This window comes from Poromitra crassiceps (assembly GCF_964638095.1).
Source record: "Poromitra crassiceps genome assembly, chromosome: 4".
NCBI lineage: Eukaryota > Metazoa > Chordata > Actinopteri > Beryciformes > Melamphaidae > Poromitra > Poromitra crassiceps.
The window spans coordinates 54,265,635-54,287,806 of record NC_139626.1 but is presented as its reverse complement, the minus strand read 5'-3'; the positions used below and the strand labels follow the sequence as shown (position 1 = coordinate 54,287,806).

General features: G+C 42.6%; 1 protein-coding gene across 1 annotated transcript in view; it reads left to right on the top strand.

Annotated features, from left to right (window-relative positions):
* The window catches only part of LOC310775844 (uncharacterized protein), a 263,961-nt gene that overhangs the window by 206,347 nt on the left and 35,442 nt on the right, over positions 1-22,172 (top strand). Inside the window, exons 18-21 of the mRNA XM_083635971.1 lie at positions 1,416-1,463; positions 2,410-2,460; positions 12,688-12,737; positions 13,041-13,076. Coding sequence (XP_083492097.1) covers positions 1,416-1,463; positions 2,410-2,460; positions 12,688-12,737; positions 13,041-13,076 — 185 coding nt within the window. The remainder of the gene's footprint in view (positions 1-1,415; positions 1,464-2,409; positions 2,461-12,687; positions 12,738-13,040; positions 13,077-22,172) is intronic.

Sequence of the window (22,172 nt, the reverse complement as noted above, 5' to 3'; positions counted from 1 at the left end):
TGTGCTGCACTCCCTCTCTCTCTGCGCCCCCCCCCTCTTTCTCTGTCTGTGGTCCTTTCTGTGCTGCACTCCCTCTCTCTGCCCCCCCCCATCTTTCTCTTGTCTGTGGTCCTTTCTGTGCTGCACTCCCTCTCTCTGCCCCCCCCCCCATCTTTCTCTTGTCTGTGGTCCTTTCTGTGCTGCACTCCCTCTCTCTCTGCCCCTCCCCCTCTTTCTCTGTCTGTCGTCCTTTCTGTGCAGCACTCCCTCTCTCTGGCCCCCTCTCTTTCTCTGTGGTCCTTTCTGTGCAGCACTCCCTCTACTGCCCCGCCTATTTCTCTGTCTGTCGTCCTTTCTGTGCTGCACTCCCTCTCTCTCTGCCCCCCCCTCTTTCTCTGTCTGTGGTCCTTTCTGTGCTGCACTCCCTCTCTCTGCCCCCCCCCCCATCTTTCTCTTGTCTGTGGTCCTTTCTGTGCTGCACTCCCTCTCTCTCTGCCCCCCCCCCCCCTTCTCTGTCTGTGGTCCTTTCTGTGCTGCACTCCCTCTCTCTGCCCCCCCCCCCTTTCTCTGTCTGTGGTCCTTTCTGTGCTGCACTCCCTCTCTCTGCCCCCCCCCATCTTTCTCTTGTCTGTGGTCCTTTCTGTGCTGCACTCCCTCTCTCTCTGCCCCCCCCCCTTCTCTGTCTGTGGTCCTTTCTGTGCTGCACTCCCTCTCTCTGCCCCCCCCTCTTTCTCTGTCTGTCATCCTTTCTGTGCTGCACTCCCTCTCTCTGCCCCCCCTCTTTCTCTGTCTGTCATCCTTTCTGTGCTGCACTCCCTCTCTCTGCCCCCCCCTCTTTCTCTGTCTGTCATCCTTTCTGTGCTGCACTCCCTCTCTCTGCCCCCCCCCCCCCCCTCTTTCTCTGTCTGTGGTCCTTTCTGTGCTGCACTCCCTCTCTCTGCCCCCCCCTCTTTCTCTGTCTGTCATCCTTTCTGTGCTGCACTCCCTCTCTCTGCCCCCCCCTCTTTCTCTCTCTGTGGTCCTTTCTGTGCTGCACTCCCTCTCTCTTCCCCCCCTCTCTTTCTCTGTCTGTGGTCCTTTCTGTGCTGCACTCCCTCTCTCTGCCCCCCCCCCCCTTTCTCTGTCTGTCGTCCTTTCTGTGCTGCACTCCCTCTCTCTGCCCCCTCTCTTTCTCTGTCTGTCGTCCTTTCTGTGCTGCACTCCCTCTGTAGTCCTTTCTGTGCTGCACTCCCTCTCTCTGCCCCCCCCCCCTCTTTCTCTGTCTGTGGTCCTGAGACTACTTGTATCATTATGAGAACCAGCTTGAATTTTAAATATTGGCCAGTCCTCTGTGATAGAGAATGAAGTAGATGTTCCTGATGAGGTTACTGTAGTAAGAAGTCCGTCATCAAATTATTTCAGCGCTATTCAACATTTCTCTCTCTGTATTTCTGCAGCCAAAGCGACCACCAAATTGGGCCTACCTGCACCTGATTCTGGCGTTTGTGAGTAGATTTCTTTTTTTGTGAACATTGGAAACTGCTGATTGTAGCAGTTGCAGTGTTTTTGAATTTGGAGTTATTTATAATTGACAACTCCTGCCTGGAAATTATCTTTTTCTTCAGCTGAACATATAGGCCTAGACCTGTCAGAACACCCAGCCTGGTATTGTGTTGTGTCCCTGTACCTATTTTCTGATCACTGTCACTACATGAGGAACACAGAAGTATGGTAGTCTACCGTCTGATAAATATACATTTATCATGTATTTTACTACATGAGGAACAGAAGTATGGTATCTCTACAGTCTGACAAAGATACATTTATCATGTCTTTTACTACATGAGGAACACAGAAGTATGTCTACAGTCTGAGAAAGATACATTTATCATGTATTTTATTACATGAGGAACACAGAAGTATGTTGTGTCTACAGTCTGAGAAACATACATTTATCATGTGTTTTGCGACATGAGGAATGCAGAAGTATGGTTTGTCTACAGTCTGAGAAACTACATTTATCATGTATTTTGCTACATGAGGAACACAGAAGTATGTTATGTCTACAGTCTGAGAAACTACATTTATCATGTATTTTACTACATGAGGAACACAGAAGTATGGTATGTCTACAGTCTGAGAAACATACATTTATCATGTATTTTGTGACATGAGGAATGCAGAAGTATGGTATGTCTTCAGTCTGAGAAAGATACATTTATCATGTATTTTGCTACATGAGGAACACACAAGTATGGTATGTCTACAGTCTGAGAAACATACATTTATCATGTCTTTTACTACATGAGGAACACACAAGTATGGTATGTCTACAGTCTGAGAAAGATACATTAATGATGTATTTTACTACATGAGGAACACAGAAGTATGGTTTGTCTACAGTCTGAGAAACATACATTTATTATGTCTTCTTCATTTCATGTCTTGCAGCCTCAGGACCTCCGGCTGGAGCGTCTGGTGGAAGAACCCACACGTTGGAAGGTAGGTGAAGTAACAGGAAGTGAAAATCAGTTGTGAGGAAGAAAGAAACATCGACCCTAACCCCTAAATTCTCTCTGTGGTCCTTTCTGTGCTGCACTCCCTCTCTCTGCCCCTCTCTTTCTCTGTCTGTGGTCCTTTCTGTGCTGCACTCCCTCTCTCTGCCCCCCCCCCCCCCCTCTTTCCCTATCTGTGGTCCTGAGACTACTTCTACCATTATGAGAACCAACTTGAATTTTAAATCTTGGCCAGTCCATTACATTACATTACATTACGTCATTTGGCAGACGCTTTTATCCAAAGCGACTTACAATAACACATTTTTGTCAGCAATAGAGAAATCAACTATGCAACACAGTCTATGACAGCTACAACTTCTGAAGGAATACTGGTAAAGTTTAGTTAGTAGTTTTTTTCTTTTTTTTTCTTTTTTTTTAATAGAGAGAGAAAGATGTTAGTTCAAGAAGGGCCCAGATGGAGCCTGAAAAGGTGTCTTTTCCAAAAGATCGGCAGTGATTCAGCCGTCCTGACCGAAGGTGGGAGCTCGTTCCACCATTGGGGTGCCAGGGACGAGAAGAGTCACAAACGGGGTGAGCGACTTTTAAGCCCCCATAGTGGAGGAGGGGCGAGGCATCCTGCACTGGTGGAGGAGCGGAGGGAGCGGTGAGAGGTTTAGAACCTGACCATAGATTGAAGGTACAGAGGGGCTGTCTGGTGTACTGCCCTGTAGGCCAGTACCAGTGTCTTGAATTTAATGCGCGCCGAGATGGGAAGCAAGTGAAGGTCCCGGAAGAGGGGAGTGACATGAGAGAATTTGGGTTGGTTGAATACCAGACGGGCTGCAGCGTTCTGGATGAGCTGAAGCGGTCGGATGTCAGCGGCAGGAAGGCAGGCCAGAAGCATGTTGCAGTAGTCCAGGCAGGAGATAAGTGACTGGACCAGGAGTTGTGTCGTTTCCGTGGTGAGAAATGGGCGGATCTTGCGGATGTTGTACAAGGAGAACCTACAGGAGCTGTCACAGCAATGTAGGCCGAGCAAGACGTTCTTGGCTGTTTGGGAGGGAAGCACAGTGGTATTGTCAATGGAGATGGAGAGTTCTGCTAGAGGGCAGTCTTTCCCTGGGAGTCAGAGTAGCTCTGTCTTACCAAGATTGAGCTTAAATGGTAAATGGTAAATGGCCTGCATTTATATAGTGCTTTTATCCAAAGCGCTTTACAATCAGTAGGTACATTCACCCATTCATACACCGATGGTGGCAGGCTACCACGCAGGGTGCTGGCACACCATCAGGAGCAATTTGGGGTTCAGTATCTTGCCCAAGGACACTTCGACATGCAGACTGGAGGAGGCGGGAATCGAACCACCGACCTCTTTTATCCAAAGCGATTAGTGGACGACCCGCTCTACCTCCTGAGCTACAGCTGCTTAAGGTGGGCAGACATCCAGTCACCAATGTCTTTGAGGCATGTGGAGATGCATGCCTCGATTTGGGTGTCTGAGGGGGGAAGGAAAGGTAAAGCTGAGCGTCATCGGCGTAGCAGTGATAGGAAAAGCCATGAGATGACATGACATGACCGAGAGATCTGACATAGAGAAGGAAAAGCAAGGGGCCCAGGACAGAGCCCTGGGAGAGACCGGTGGTAAGAGGGCAGGATCTGGAGAGAGATCATCTCCATAAGACCCGGTATGGACGGTTAGAGAGATAGGAAGCAAACCAGGAGTGTGCAGATCCTGAGATGCCAAGGTCAGATAGAATATAGAGAAGGATTTGGTGGTTGACTGTGTCAAAAGCAGTGGACAGGTCAAAGAGGACAAGGACAGAGGAGAGGGATGAGGCCTTAGCAGTGTGAAGGGCCTCTGTGACTGCAAGGAGAGCTGTCTCAGTAGAGTGAGAAGCCTTGAAACCAGACTGCAGAGGGTCAAGGAGGTCGTTATGGGATAGATAGAGAGAAAGTTGATCGGACGCTGCTCGTTCGAGGGTTTTGGAAAGGAATGAGAGAAGAGAAACAGATCTGTAGTTCTGAATAGCAATAGGGTCAAGGGAGGGTTTCTTAAGCAGAGGCTTGACTCTAGCATCCTTTAGAGTAGCCGGAACAAGACCAGAGGAAAGAGAGGAATTGATGAGGGTAGTGAGGAAGGGAGATAGGTCAGGGGAGATTGTTTGGAGGAGAGAGGAAAGGATAGGATCAAGGGGACAGCAGGTGGCTCGGTTAGAGCTGATGTGTTTAAGCACCTCGCCGGGAGAAAGGGGAGAGAAGGAAGTCAATTTGGGAACAGGGGGCAGAGAAGCAGAGTTGGAGTCTGGAGTGCTGTTAATGGTATCTGGAGGATGGAAGGAAGAGCTGATGTCATCCACCTTCTTAGTAAAGAAGGTTACAAAATCATCAGCAGAGAGGGAGGAGGGAGGAGGAGGAGAGGGAGGGTTGAGGAGGGTGGAGAAGGTGAAAAATAGTTTGCTGGGGTTGGACGGGGAGGATTGGATTTCAGAGATGAAGAAGGAGGTTTTTGCTTTTGAGTCATGCAGAGTGGAGAGAGTTGGAGTGGATAAGGTGGTAGGAAGAGAGATCTTCAGGGTGATGTGATTTTCTTCATTTTCTCTCAGCTGCCCGAAGCTCTGTTCGATGAGTTCGCAGAGATTCAGTCAGCCAAGGAGCAGGGGGAGAGGATCGGGCAGGCTTAGTGGTGAGTGGGGGGACAAAAAACCAGCACTCAAAATAAATCCTTTTGGGTTGTTTTATTACCTTCAAGCAGCAATGACAATGAACGTTTCGGCGTGAGCCTTCCTCAGCATTGTGCTGACAGAAGACGGACATGACGTATAAATAGTGTCAAACCGGAAGTACAATCAATTACATTATCAAGTACTGGAAATATCTCACAACATAAAATAACAACGAATATAATATCAAAAACATCAGAGAATATCAAAAAAGAGATAAAGGTACAATTTTAAACAGTATACTTGTATATAAGTCTGTATATATTACACAGCAGGAATGCAATAATGTTTTGCAAACGAGAAGAATGAGGCTGGATGGCCACACTTGTGTTAAATAAGCACAGATGGAAAGTCAACATATTAGAATAACAAAAATCAGTAAGAAAATATTAAAATAGAATTAGAAAAATACACACTTTTTGAGAGTGCTCACCAGTCGTGACTTTCAGTCACGGACTCTTTGGACAATTATATTTTTGGGTGACGCACCTCTACCTACCTTCTACCTGCCTGAAACGGACAAAGATGGCGTCGTACCAGGAAATAGACGGCCTAACAGATGAAAGAGCCACTACTCGGGCCTTCTCGGATTCCGACTCCGATGGTATTTTAAATTTATTTCCAATCGTGTCTACTGCACTGTCTTCCGATGTCCTTGCTTCTGACAATGTGGCCTCACTAGCCAGACGGTACAAGTTTCTACTAAAGAAAGAGACCCGTTCCAGCCTCCACGGCTCCACACTCTCGCAGTACTGGCGTAACAAACGCATACCGAGAGGGCTACGCATGAACAAAGAACCAGCGCTGGGAAGAGACAACAGCGAGTTTTGCCAACAATGGTGTGAAATTCTCAACAAATGTTCCTTTGACCTCATGCTCCTTGTCATTAAGCATGTTGACGCTGAACTGTCCACAACCAGAAAAGAGATCATGGATCTGAAGAAAGAGATGACCAACAAGATCGACGTGCAACAGCTCAAAGAGATTGAAACAACATGTATGACTTTGAAAGACACATATGAGAAGCAGGTCATGGAAGTGAAGCTTAACAAATACCGCAGAGACACCCTTGACTATAAGAACAAACGCGTCTATTCCTGGTTGTCATCAGACGGCTCAGGTTCTTATCAGAGATACCGACGCAGACGAGAAGAACACACAGCTTTCAACGGGCTGTCCACGGATGATTCGGGGAGCGACGGGCCAATGAGGGGCTCCAGACGGGAGCCTTTTTTAGGCGTACCCCCACAACGCAGGTACGAGACCAGAATATGGGCCTCAAACGCCGCCCAACCCGAAGGGGAGGCAAGCGACACCGCCAGCACCGGCAGAGGAAGAGGGAATCGGCGGCAGAGGGGGAAAACGTGATCAACTTATCCAGCAGGTCCCTGTCTCCACAAGAAGCATCCATCCTCTCAAAAGGTTTATCCTTTATTCCCTCTGCTAAAGCTGATTCTTTTAGAACTAGGATTGAAATGTTTAAATTTTTGAGGAACATTAAACTGCATGCTTTCTTTGATAAGGGAGCCCCCCACTCACGTCCTTGTTTGAATCCTTCACAGACTGTCCCTATATCCACGCCTGAACCAGGCCTGAGGGCTAAAAGTACTTTTGTTCCGCCTGCCCTGAACCCCTCTGTGGCCACCTTTTGCCGACTGGTTGAAGAGGATGTAGCTACAAAGGTACACTTGTACAAGAATAAAATGAGACTCTATTCTAATATAGAATTGCAAGAAAAGAAAGCATTACGTGCACTTTCAATTGATTCGACTATTGTTATAAAACATGCCGACAAAGGGGGCGCTGTTGTCATCCAGAATAAAGAAGCTTACACAACAGAGATCTTGAGACAACTTGGTAATACAGATTTTTATACTCCCCTAATGGGTGACCCCACACTTAAATTTTTTCAGAATGTTGAGCATTTTCTTAGTACAGCCCTTGCTAATTCTCTTATCAGCCAGAACGAATTCAAATTCTTGCTACAGAAGCACCCTGTGCGACCTGTGTTCTATACTTTACCTAAAATCCATAAGAGCTGTGTTGAGCCAGTGCCTGGTAGGCCTATTGTGGCTGGCACACAGTCTCTTACTGAGCCTATTTCTCAATATCTTGACAGACACATTAAAGTGTTGGTATCTGATCTTCCTTCTTATTTAAAAGACACCACTGACTTTTTGAATAGGTTAGGTGCTGTACAGCTCACTGATGAGAATGTATTCTTATGTACCATGGATGTCAACAGTCTCTACACTAATGTTCCTCATGTGGAAGGCTTACAAGCTCTAACACATTTTTTGAATAGAAGATCGACGCTTCAGCCCCCGACTGACTTTTTGGTTGATTTATCAAGATTGATCCTTAATAGCAATTATTTTAAATTTGAGAATGCTTACTATCTTCAATGCCAGGGGGTTTCTATGGGTAGTCCATGTTCCCCTAATTATGCAAACCTCTTTATGGGAAAGTTTGAAGAAGACTTTGTATATAATAACAACCCCTTCTCCATTTTTTTGAAGTGTTGGTTCAGATATATTGATGATGTATTTTTTCTGTTTTCTGGGACACACTCTCAACTAGAGGAGTTCAATATTTATATTAATTCCAGACTACCATCTATTAAATTCTCACTAGAATACAGTGAAGACACTGTCTCCTTCCTTGATGTTTCTGTAAACAAATCTGAACAACTACTGACAAAGGTGTATAGAAAACAGACAGACAGGAATAGTTTCTTGGACTACTCTAGCTATCATCCCCCCAGCCTCAAGAGGTTTGCCATACAGTCAACTTTTGAGGATTAGGAGGATTTGCAGCTCTGACCACATGTTTGAAGAGCAGGCTGCTGAACTATGTACAAGGTTTAGGGCAAAAGGTTTTAACAACACAATCCTTGAGAACAGCCTACAGAGAGTTAGGGGGTTGAAACGTGAGGACCTGTTGGTCCCGAAGTCCGCCCCTGCCCGAGGGTCTAGAATAGTGTGTGCTGCTACTTTTTCACCTGCTTCTCAGGAAATAAAAAAATGTGTTTTAAGTCACTGGAACATCTTGCAAAGTGACCCCCAAGTGGGCCATTTATTTGGCGAGCCTCCCTTGTTTGCTCAAAAACGGGCTAGAAATGTACGAGATATGATCGTTAGAGCTGACTGCTACACACGCCCCCCTGGCCCCTCCCATTTTTTGTCTGATGTACAGAATGGTAATTTTCCTTGCTTTAACTGTATTCAATGTAATGCTATGATCAGAGGAGAGACATTCTTCCATCCTCACTCTGGAAGAAAGTACTCAATTAAGAGTAGGATCTCGTGTAAAACTAAATTTGTTGTGTATCTATTGAAGTGTCCATGTGGGCTAGTATACATTGGAAAAACTATCAGAGAGTTGAAAACTCGCATTTCAGAACACAAGAGTAGCATTAGAAACAGAGATATAAAATCCTCTGTCGCCAGGCATTTTAATGAGTTTGGTCACGACGTGTGTTCCCTCAGGTTCCAGGGTATAGAACAGGTCAGTCCACTGAAGAGGGGGGGTGACAGAGACAAGGCCTTGTTACAAAGAGAGGCATTTTGGATACATACCTTACAGACAGAACACCCCAAGGGCTTGAATGAAGAACTTTTGCTAGGTTGTTTTCTTTAGGGGGTGCGTTGGGTGGATGTGCTGTGGGTTCACGCATGATGCTCTTGCACTGTAATGCAGTGTGGGAGCGTCATGTGTGGACCTGCAGTATCTCTATCCAATGCATTCACTTATATGCATTTTATTATGTATTTTTCTAATTCTATTTTAATATTTTCTTACTGATTTTTGTTATTCTAATATGTTGACTTTCCATCTGTGCTTATTTAACACAAGTGTGGGCATCCAGCCTCATTCTTCTCGTTTGCAAAACATTATTGCATTCCTGCTGTGTAATATATACAGACTTATATACAAGTATACTGTTTAAAATTGTACCTTTATCTCTTTTTTGATATTCTCTGATGTTTTTGATATTATATTCGTTGTTATTTTATGTTGTGAGATATTTCCAGTACTTGATAATGTAATTGATTGTACTTCCGGTTTGACACTATTTATACGTCATGTCCGTCTTCTGTCAGCACAATGCTGAGGAAGGCTCACGCCGAAACGTTCATTGTCATTGCTGCTTGAAGGTAATAAAACAACCCAAAATGATTTATTTTGAGTGCTGGTTTTTTGTCCCTCTGTTATTTTTTGCACCTTGCACCGTAACTTTTTGAAACTTTTGAGAGTGCTCACCAGTCGTGACTTTCAGTCACGGACTCTTTGGACAATTAGTGGTGAGTGGGCAAAGAGAATCAAGGGCAGAGGAGAGAGAGGATAGGAGAGTAGTGGAAGCCTCCCCAGCGGACAGGAGAGAGAACTGCTCGGCCGAGGGAAGCAGGGAGAGAGGACAGCAGAAGAGAGGGAGTTAGGTGAGAGAGTTTTTAGGTTGCGACGGGAGGTGATAGAGTGAGCAGGTGAAGGGTGGGAGGTGGGGAGTGAGATGGGAAGAGAGAAGGTTATAAAGTGGTGGTCGGATACAGGAAGAGGGGTCACAGTAAGGTTAGAGGTGGAGCAAGATCTGGTGAAGACCAGGTCAAGCACGTTCCCTGCTTTGTGAGTTGGAGGAGATTGAGAGAGGTAGAGGTCAAAGGATAAGAAGAAGTTCAAGAAAGGCAGAGAGCTGGTGAGCTTGGAAATAGTGGAGGACGCTTTATGAAAATAATTTGGGTGTTTTGTTTTCTTTCTCTTTTGCAGTTTGAAGACAGATTTAGAGGAATATCTCATTTTAAATTAGCATTAGGATTACTCCACTTTTCTAATTTTTATATATTTTTTTTGCAGTTTTAACAACATACAAACAAAACAAAACAAAACAAACAACCTCAGACACAGCTGGAAAACAAAGCAAAGCATACTATTGATTGACAGTTATAATATGGTGCTACCACCCATATAAGGGTGCTTACATGCTTATAAAAGCATATGGGGTCCCATACAAGGGGCCAAGACAAACCAGCTGAGCAAGTCACCCACTGCCCCTAACCTCATCAAGGTAGGCCAGAAACGGGTCCCAAATATGTCACTCCTATACCCTAATGTAATCTCAATAGCAGCACCAGTCTCCTTCAAGGAAACAAGATCAATAGAAATCATTAGGCTACAGACCGCTTGATCCACACTGTTACAGGCAACATCAAACTTAATTTCAGTTTAATTCAATCACACAATCCTAAAACTTGGGTGCTGGCTGGCTTGACAGATTCTTCAACTGCAATAACTTTTCTCAGAAGATGTAGCCCAGGCCAGTGTTTCTCGAACTTGTTCATGTTAAGGAGCCCTAAACTGACACAAATTACACCACGCACCCCCATATAGATAAGATTTTGTTTCAGGGTCCCCCATCTGATAAGAGTTTTGCTTTTAGATGTTTTATCACAGACATTATATGAAACCCATGACCAAAATAGTCATACATTCTGTGATTGTGTTACTTATGGATGGAATTATAGTGAAAATAGATTAATCCCCCCTTTTTGCTGGGGACCCCACTTTGAAAACCACTAGCTTAGGCTACAACTGTTGCGAGAAGGTGGATTTTCACACATTTTCAATGCAGATTGAGGACAAATAAGATGGATGTCATCTGGTGCATTTTAACGTTAGGCCCACCCAGGAGAAAGAGAGTTGAAGTGGGAATAATTTCTGGCTGAGCAATGTAATGCACCTCAAAATAAAGTAAGATATTTAGGCTACAGTTAGTCTGTCAGTAAAAGGTTTGATGGATGAACAAATCAATCAAAAACACTTCACTACTTCCAACATAGGCTACAAGTTTAATTTCATTCCATTGCCGAATTTAGTAGAAGACCCGGATAACTCGAACTTAATTGACTTACTCAGAAGCGTCATGCCCATTGTAACTGAATGCCAATTGCCCCCTCAGATTTTTGAGAGGTAATTTTTTTTTTTTTTTTTTTTTTATAAACATAGGCTATAATATTATAGGCTGTGTATGGTAGTTGAAACATAGTTTCAAGTTTACGTTTATGTATGTTAAAACAAAAACATAAATACTGTATAGGCTACATACAGTACAACACAAAAGGCTGTTATTTACCCTTTGTCGCCACCTGGTGAGTAAATATATATAACTAAAACCATTAGAATTGACAACCGGTCCGCGACTTTTTTTCCCATGTATCTACCAGTCCTTGGCACAAAAAAGGTTGGGAACCCCTGCTCTAGAGGAAAGATTTCTACCTTCTGAAAAGGCAATACCAGCCAAAATAAACATTGTGTTACATTGCTTTGAAACATGTGGTCTCCCTTTTTTGTCAAGTCCATTGAGCCTGGGCAGTGGCAATGTACTTAGTCTGGTGATTATGGATCTTTCCAGGAGGCTGAGCAGTTTGGAAAATAGCCTTATGGTTACACCTGCTCAGTCTGTTAATTTAAAATTAGATATATTCCTCTGAATCTGGCTTCCAACCCCCCAAATTTTTTGCCGCCCTTTGGGCAGCGCCAGAGTTCGCCCCCTCAGATTGTTGGCAGGCATGACGCCCCTGGACTTACTTGCATATCCATGCTGTCTGTAGCCGGTGCGAGTCCAGCCGATGAGGTTAAAGTATCCCAGTGTTTGCTTCTGACCCTCCGTGTACCGCGCTGCCCTCTCTCTAAACTCGTTGTAGAAAGTCGTGTTGGGGCGCTTGCGCAATACGATGAAACGACTGTCTGGCTTGTGAGCTAACTTACTGCTTGATAACAAAAAACATATGTGCTACTCTCTGTAAATCCATCTATTAGCCTGTCAGGTTGTCACAGCAAAGTGGAGGTAATCATTTCCTACTGACAATGGAGCTGCATTCAACAAGATTTCAGACGTATTCAGCGTTGGACAATACAATGTTAATCTTAGCAATCTATCCAATCAACAACCAATTTGGTTGAATAAATTAATTGATTGGTATTGATTGGTAAGGGCGGGTTCTGCTCCAGCTCAATCTGATTGGTTGAAAAACACATAATTTCACTGTTCTCTGTGAATTGAAAGTGTTTTTCAACCAATCATATTTTTGCATTAGATAAATGACCAAATAAATAAACGCCCACAGGGGTAATGTTTTTGTACCTACCCCCTGCAGGCCGGGCCAGACTCCTGTCTGCATGGAGCTCTCCTTTCCATCAGTGCCCTACAGGTCACTGTTGTTGAAGCATTTTAAGAATATAATGAATGAAAAAATGAGCGTCTGCACATCAGGAAAAACACATTTGATTGATATTTTATTATACAAAATATGAAAAATTAAAAATATAAAAAAGAAATATAAAAAATGATAAAAAAAAATATATTATATAAAATCCCCAATCTAATAGAGGAGGACCATCCTCCTATGCCTCACTGGAAAAACCTCCTCTGACTACATGAGGAACACAGAAGTATGGTATGTCTACAGTCTGAGAAATAGACATTTATCATGACTTCTTCATTTCATGTCTTGCAGCATCAGGACCCTGGCTGGAGCGTCTGGTGGAAGAACCCACACGTTGGAAGGTAGGTGAAGTAATGGGAAGTGAAAATCAGTTGTGAGGAAGAAAGAAACATCGACCCTATCCCCTAAATTCTGTCTGTGGTCCTTTCTGTGCTGCACTCCCTCTCTCTGCCCCTTCCTCTTTCTCTCTCTGTGGTCCTGAAGACTACTTCTATCATTATGAGAACCAACTTGAATTTTAAATCTTGGCCAGTCCTCTGTGATAGAGAATGAAGTAGATGTTCCTGATGAGGTTACTGTAGTAAGAAGTCCGTCATCAAATTATTTCAGCGCTATTCAACATTTCTCTCTCTGTATTTCTGCAGCCAAAGCGACCATGGGACCTGATTAAGTTAAAGTTGGTGAGTGGATTTCTTTTTTTGTGAACATTGGAAACTGCAGATAGCAGTTGCAGTGTTTTTGAATTTGAAGTTATTTATAATTGCCTGGAAATTATCTGTTTCTTCAGCTGAACATATAGGCCTAGACCTGTCAGAAAACCAAGGCTGGTATTGTGTTGTGTCCCTGTACCTATTTTCTGATTCCTGTCACTGCATGAGGAATACAGAAGTATAGTATGTCTACAGTCTGAGAAGTGAGGTTTCATTCCAAATTTCAATCAGAAGGCCGCCATATTCGCATAACCTGATCAGCCCGTGACGTCAGTCAAGTTTAAGTATCACATCAGTTATGACGTCAGTTCATCCAAGTACATACAGTATAGCGAGGGTTCACCTCCCTCTCTGGTGGATCATAGCAGCAGCTGGCCTCACGGTTGTTCATCATCTCCTCTGAAGCCGTCCTCTGAAGCTGTCGTTTCGCTATTCTATTCTCCCATTCTCCTATCGTTTGCCGCTTCCATCCTGTTCTTAAATCGCCATTAATCCGTGGGTTCACTCAGCATTGACATTCACTCTCAGCACGTCTGGATTGGGCGATGAGCAGAATGGAAGATTCGGGCAGGAGGAAATAGAGCATTTCCTGGATGGAGACGAGGATTTTTGACGATCATAGCCTACTCTGCTCCTGCTCGTGGATTTTGGCATTCGTTCATTTCTGCGGCTGAGAGGCTCTCTACTCAGCCGGGCAGACCCGGGGGCAACGGCCTAGACCGACGAGGAGACTCACTGAAGAAGGGCCCAGAGGGGCAGGAGGCCTGAAAAGGAAGCGAGGGCACCCGCGGACGCGCAAGGGCCTGTGAGGAAAGGAAACCTTCCAGAGTTCCTCGAGTGCAAAGGAAGCAAGCCGCACACCGCCCATCAATTTATTAATATCGCCTCGGTTCGGGTTTGACTTTACAGGCCTGTCAAACAGCAATAAAACATAAAAAACAAGCAGCAAATGTATTTATGATATAGTGCATGAACTCTTCACAATCTCTGTGAACCGAACAGGTTCTATTCCGGCCTATAAGTAAAGGAAGATTCTGGCGAGCCTACATTAAATGTCTCTTTGCATCCAATCATGTGAAATTAAATATCTTAACAAAAAAACAAAAAAATCATGCTAAGAATCAGTTCCCTACCTGCGACGAGACGAGACGAGACGAGATGTGCAGTCAGTCAAACTTTTAAAAGTATAGCCTATTTTCTGAAGACGGTCTATTGACAACGACAACACTATTATTATTAACACATTCACTGCCAACAGTTTTCTTTTTTACTGTAGGTAGCTTCTGCCAAGTTTTTTTTTTGAGGATTCTGGCTCATCTTTCAAGAGCCGAGGATTATTTGTTTGGACTTTGTGAACACAAAATATCTCAAAAGTACTAATAGAATGTGTGCTTTCTCTGTCTAAAAGAGTTAGTTTGTAGAGTTAGTAGTTATGTAGATATTAGCCGTTGAATACAGCATGGTTTCAGCGTCTGAGACAGAAAGCTGAGATAATCGCAGTTTTGTGAAATTCAATCAAACAGGCAGAACAGTCACTTTAACCATTTATTTTTGGCATCACTAACACATCAGACATCTAAACAATATAGTTCTGAACAGTAATTTCCTCCATAACAGCACCCGCACCCCCCTCTCCTTCAAACTCCTCCCTCCGTGGGCGTGTCTCTGGTGGCTTTGCAGCGTTTGTCACAAGCGAGTTTCTGCTGCCTGTCTGAGCAGCATCCCTCCCTGGCGGCCCCTCGTCGGCGAGTCTGGATGGGGCTCGCTCGTTTCTTGGGTTTTCGGTTGAGAGCTTTGATGAAGCTTTGTGCGATTCTGGCCTTTATGCTGCGTGTTTCAAAGTGTGTGTTGCACCCAGTCTATTTTTGGAACCCCCCACCGTTGTGCACCACCGTTGTGCACCAGCGCGAAAGCGTTTTCGCCTACAGTATGAGAATGGCTTCCTCACGCTTTTCCCTGCAGTTTTGGCTCGGCTTTCGCTAGTCTGGAGAGCACTGTCGCCACTTAGTGGGTCGGTGGAATGGGTTGTAAACGTTCGCTGGCTCCCATATTTATATAGGAGATGTAAAAGGGTTCGATCCACGTCGCACCGAGATAACTCGTCCACGGCAGTCAACCGTTGGATTTTTTTTGACGAGTTATCTCGTCCACGGCAGTGAACGTGTTAAAAAGCGCTGGTTGACACGCGGGCATCCAACTCACATTCAGAACGGTATTAATAGCCTAAGTAGTTAGTTAGGATACTGACCCCACCCCCCCTTTGGCGAAAACGCAAAAATCGAGGGGGCGGAGTTTAGGGCACCTACGTCATCAAAAGGGGCGTGGCTTCTTTTTGGGTAAAAGTCATTTTTTCACTAGTTCCTCAAAGGGCACCTCTGTATTTCGCCCTGTGTAAATCATTTTCTTGTGGAAAGTCCATTTTTCAGTAGTTCCTCAAAGGGCACTTCTCCATTTCGCCCTGTGCTTAAAGCCATTTTGAGCAAAAATGCTTTATTTCAGTAGTTCTCCAAAGGGCACTTCTCCATTTCCTCCATATCAGTTAGACCATCTTGTGGGTGTTGCAATATTGTGCGCATCACACAGACAGCCTGACAGCGTGTATAAAGCCAACGGGTCAGCCAGAGCAAAGTTTTGATCTCGGCCAAATACATTTGGCCCATTTTAGGATCTGAAACTAGTATTTTGTTAACAGCGGCCACCATTTTCACTGTCTACAGATTCCTCTGTTTGCTCACTGGTGTTTCACAATCTCACCCATAGAAACCCAGGCTTCCCCTGCCAGCCCATCCCACCCCATCCCCCACGTTTTATCACTTCCATTTTAAATAAACTTTTTTGTTTTTTGACCGTCAGGTGGGGCGTTCCCGACAACACGTAACCCCCCTTGAAAGCTACGAATAGCGGCGAGATCAGGTGGGCGTTCCCGGCAGCACGTAACGCCCCCTTGAAAGCTATGAATAGCTGCGAGTGAACACACAGTTTTTTCACCCCATGCTCCCTTATATCCTTTGCGTGCCTGTCAAGGCCATCTTATACCAATGTATCCACCATTCAAATATTCCATAATTGCATGTTGTGCATGCAAATATTCCATAATTGCATGTTGTGTAGGCTATCTTAGCTAGTATAGCCTACTAATGTATAGCCTACTAATGTATTCCCAAGGCTATTCTGTAGATTCCCTACGCGCAACACACACACACACACACACACACACACACACACACACACACACACACACACACACTCACACACACACAGACATATTCACAGCCACCCCCAAACACAGCCACAAACATAGCGCGCGTTAGATTGTGGGCAGGTTTTCTCATTGAAACATTCCAGTCAACTTCATCATTCATGTGTGATATTATGTATTTTCCCATGTTTTTTCCCACTCCGGATCCAATTGTGATGTGACATCACCATGATGTTTTTTGATAGGCTATAAGCCTATTAAGCTTTGAACTAAATTTGAATACAGACTATGGTGTATGACTATGCCGTTTACCCGTCTCTCAACCAGAGCAGAGTTTCCCAGCATACACTAGTGTGTTTCAACACTGTGTTTTTGGAGATTACGTATGTGCTATGTTAGTTATGTTATATGGCAGTAAAATGCCACTGAATGACCAAATTGATATAACTTGATTTTTGATTTAACACCAGCGTTAGTTTGTTGTTTATGTGTATGCAATAACGGATGCGTTATTATATTTACTGGAATACATACACACGCCAACCTATGTGCCCTATCAGAGTTCGTTACGTTATTGTACAGTACAATAAACAAAACAACATGATAGCATCAGCTGCATCACTATACGTGTGAGCGTAAGTATTAATGGTTTGCAACTTGTTTGTGTTGTACAGCATTTGGTTCAAACATATGGCGACATTGAATCAGTGTTAGCTTAGCGCTAGCTAGCTAGCATACACTACGATCTGTGAATAGAATTGGCCTGGTCTTGGTCGATATGACCAAAAATTGATATAACGTTACAGTAGCATGGACCCCTCTCGTTTTTTATTACAGTTGAAGATTTCACAATCTCAACCACTCTCAATCCAGACCCCGGATATCCGTGACCTATGGGTATTATTTCAAAATATGGATTGAATATGAATCTTGGAACGTGAACAAACATCTTAGCAACCCAACAAACCCATTGTTTTTATTTTTCGTATTTTTATATGATTATTTTAATAGTTACTAACTATTAATAGTAACTAACTAGTCCTCCACACAGAATTGGTTAATTTACTGTGAGACTTTATCTTTCTCAATACACTTTCCAAACGTTAACACGCGTCAAACACAACAACTCTTTCACACTACACTTTTCAAACATTAACACATGTCAAACACAACAACTCTTTCTTACTACACTTTTCCAAACATTAACACACATCAAACACAACAACTCTTTCTCACTACACTTTCCAAATGTTAACACACATCAAACACAACAACTCTTTCAAACATTAACACACGTCAAACACAACAACTCTTTCTCACTACACTTTCCAAACATTAACACACATCAAACACAACAACTCTTTCCCACTACACTTTCCAAACATTAACACACATCAAACACAACAACTCTTTCTTACTACACTTTCCAAACATTAACACACATCAAACACAACAACTCTTTCTCACTACACTTTCCAAATGTTAACACACATCAAACACAACAACTCTTTCCCACTACACTTTCCAAACATTAACACACATCAAACACAACAACTCTTTCCCACTACACTTTCCAAACATTAACACACATCAAACACAACAACTCTTTCTCACTACACTTTCCAAACATTAACACACATCAAACACAACAACTCTTTCCCACTACACTTTCCAAACATTAACACACATCAAACACAACAACTCTTTCTTACTACACTTTCCAAACATTAACACACATCAAACACAACAACTCTTTCTCACTACACTTTCCAAATGTTAACACACATCAAACACAACAACTCTTTCCCACTACACTTTCCAAACATTAACACACATCAAACACAACAACTCTTTCCCACTACACTTTCCAAACATTAACACACATCAAACACAACAACTCTTTCCCACTACACTTTCCAAACATTAGGCGTTTCTAAGATGTGGGGTCAATATCAATCTAGAATCTAGATTGATTTGATTCACTAATTTGGCGTTCTCTCATGCAAAATATCCAACATCCAATATCCAGAAGTAGTGATTACTACACAGAAGTAACTTTAGTTCCACCATTTGCTATTTGCTTCAAACATAATTTGGATCAGTTGTAACTTTGACCATTTCTAACAATTTCTAGACAGTGAATTTACACAAGCACTTGAGTGAAACTCATAGTACCTATAGGGACTGTGATTGAATGAACGCAGATTGTCAGATTTGTATACCAAACCCTTATCCTGGTGCCTGCAAGGGTCGTCTGTACCACTAATGTCAGCCACTATGTGTTACAATATTGGGCTGGTTTCATAGACCTGGCCCAAAAGTACATACATCACGTATGCTGCATATATCCATATATGCCTCTACCGTATGGGTTAGTCATAATAGTCAAACATGGTTTTTCATGTTCTGACTTGCTGAAATGTGTGCTGCATATATACATGTTAGTTACACATAATAGTCAAACATGGTTTTTCATGTTCTGACTTGCTGAAATGTGTGCTGCATATATACATGTTAGTTACACATAATAGTCAAACAGGGGTTTTCATGTTCTGACGTGCTGAAATGTTTTACACGTCACGTAAAACAGTTTTTAAAACAGTTAATTGGCCTACACAATGTGTAATTTCAGGTTATTGTAAGTTATTGCATAGTTGCAATCTTTCATACTTGCATACTTACAAGTGGGTTGTTTTTAATGGCATGTGATTTGCGGTTCTAATTACCCAATGTGTAATTTCAGGTGATTGTAAGTGTGTCATACATACCTACAAGCCTTCATATCAGTTGGCTGTGTCAATGATTTTCTGTACCTCTTGGTGTGTCATCATTGTCTTTGTCAGGCTTAGAAGCAATGTCTAAACAGTAAACAGTTTATGACAAGTGGTGGCAGCATGCTATGCTACTACACAAGACGTGTTATGGTACATAAATAATATGTAGCGTGTAATAATCTGTAGAACTCTGTCAGAGTTCTACTCTGTCATTATTTTTACATTTGACTTTGAGAACTATGATGAACTGTTAGTCAGTACTCTGTACTGATGTACAAAAGTAACAAGATTGAGGTTGTGAAATCTTCAACCGGAATAAAAAACTGGATATAATATAACTGAATCAGTTAGGCCAAACTATTATCAGTCAGGTCGGTAATGACCGGGGGAAATTATATGAGTATTGTCCATTGTGTGTATGATACAACTTTGTTTATCATTCTGTGCCATACACTATACAGTCTGTTTTTAACTCAACACACTGTACCTGCCCCTTGACCTCGGAGGGGAAGAAAGGATATTGTCAAGGATAGTGTCATAAGCTGATAGCAAGGTATGGTGATCACAAGCATTGTAATAAATATTGTGGTAAATGAAATTGGTAAATTGGTTAAGCAAAGCAAGTAATGCTTTTGCAATGAAGTTTGTAAGATGTATTTTACAAGAAATTTTCTGAGATTTGGTTATATTAACTTATTATTTATATTATTATTCTATTATTATTATTCTAATTATTATCTACTATTATTCTAATTATTATCTACTATTATTCTAATTATTATATTATTATATTATTATTATTAGGGGTTATTATGTATATTAACTATACATATTAAAGTATAGATGATTGTTTTGCCCACCTTATTTGGTTGCCTTATCAAAACAAATGTACAGCATGTTAAAGTTTTAAATAAAGTCAAGTCAAGTCAAATCCAACAGGTCTTAATGTCAATTAATTTAGCTTTAACGTGTTTTGTGAAACACACACACACCCACACATTGACCCCTCTCATATATACGTAACTGCCTATAACTGTACATATATTCCTTTCACACACACACACACACACACACACTTTTCAAAATAGACACTCTTTCATATTGTGATTCATAGTGATTCTTGTTTGTTTTATGTGATCCCGGTTTTTAAGCAAACCGGATCCAGTTTCCTTGTATGTGTACATCCTGTACAAGGTACATCCTGTACAAGGTACATACTACGACAAAAGTTCAATGGACAAACCAAAGAGGATCCTGGAGCACACGATTCACTGGAAAATTGCTTTATTCAATGACTAACGTTTCAACGCCTACTGCGTCTTCATCAGAGTCAAACAGGGTGACAAGGAAAACAACTTGCTTTAAAAAGCCTCCCCAATACACATCGCAGTCCGTCATTGGCTGCTAAGGATGGGAGGTGCCCAAACCCAGTGGGCCAATAGCACTCAAACCGCACAGTGAAGTAGGCTATAATGGCCAGCCACATTTATAAATAACAATATAATATAAGCCATAGAATAGAAATACATAGGCACAAATAACAATTTCTCCAAAGGAAAGGTACAGGTTATAAATAACAAGAGAGGCTTAGTTCCTCGTTTAGACCATTTGGTTCAACAGTATTTAGGCTGTGAATCCAAAATGCTTCTCTTCTTAACAGTTTATTGACAGTGTCGCCTCCTCTCTGTGAGGGAGACACATGCTCAATACCCCAGAATTTCAGTGTGGCAGCAGAGCCATGCTGGGCCTGAGCATAGTGTCTCGCTATTGCATAATCCATGTTGTGGTTGCGGATTGCAGCCTTGTGTTCAGCAATACGGACTTTTAATGCCCGTTTGGTCTGTCCGACATACACCATCCCGCACGGACACTTCAGAATATAAACCACATGTGTGGTGCTGCAGTTTATGAATGAGTTAATTTTATACTTTTTACCAGTCCGTGGGTGAGAAAATTGTTTGGTGTCGGCGGAGTTGGAACAGTGGGTACAGTGACCACATCTGTAAAAACCAGAGGGAGGGGCGGGTAACCACGTAGGCTTAGGGGGGGGTGTCATGGTACTGTGAACCAGTCTGTCTCTTATTGACCGAGATCTCCTGAAAGAAATTAACGGAGGCTCTAAACACAGTGACTTGAGTGCAGGGTCACTCTGTAGAACGTGCCAGTGTTTGTTGATGGTGTGTACATACTACATTGGACTCAATGATCCACAGATGTATCAAACAAATGTATGTTTTACTGATACAAATGACCAAATTACCACAAATTCAACATATAATGCCATTTTCTCAATAATTCTGGTCAAAACATTTGGTGTGACCCAGATCAGTCCTTGTAACGAGGACCTTGTTATCACTGGTGTATATCCAGACTTGGCACATCTGGGTTGTCTTAGGTCAGTCCTTGTAATGAGGACCTTGTTATCACTGGCGTATAGCCAGACTTGGCACATTGGATGTGGCCCAAGATCAGACATTGTAATGAGGACCTTGTTATCACTGGCGTATAGCCAGACTTGGCACATTGGATGTGGCCCAAGATCAGTCCTTGTAATGACTTGATCAAAAATATTACAGACAATATATATATATATATATATATATATATAGTAAATATAATTGTATAATATATTCAAAGTATTGTTAATTGTTAATTATTATTATTCAAAAACCTGAAAATACTGTAAATACTGTAAATAAACTAAACTAAAACTAAAACTTGGAACTTGTACTGTGTGTTAATTTGATGTGTTTTTGAAACACACAACCACATATAAAATCTCAAGTGAGATTTTGAGAAAGAAAAAAGAGAAAAGAAAAAACAGGACCCAATTTTTAAAAAGCCACGCCCTCCATCTTACTTTTTGTTCACATTTGTTCTCTAACAAATTCCGGTCAGCGCCATTTTTGATGATCTCCTCCCATAGCCCTACGACACGCCCTCCCTAGATCTAGCTCCTCCTCCTCCTCACAACATAAGGATAAAAGAGACGGGTTCAAAAGAGACTCATACCATTTTACACAATAAAAAAGACAGATATCATCATGGAGACCCCGTCGCCATCACCATTGTCCTTCATTACAACTCACAGCC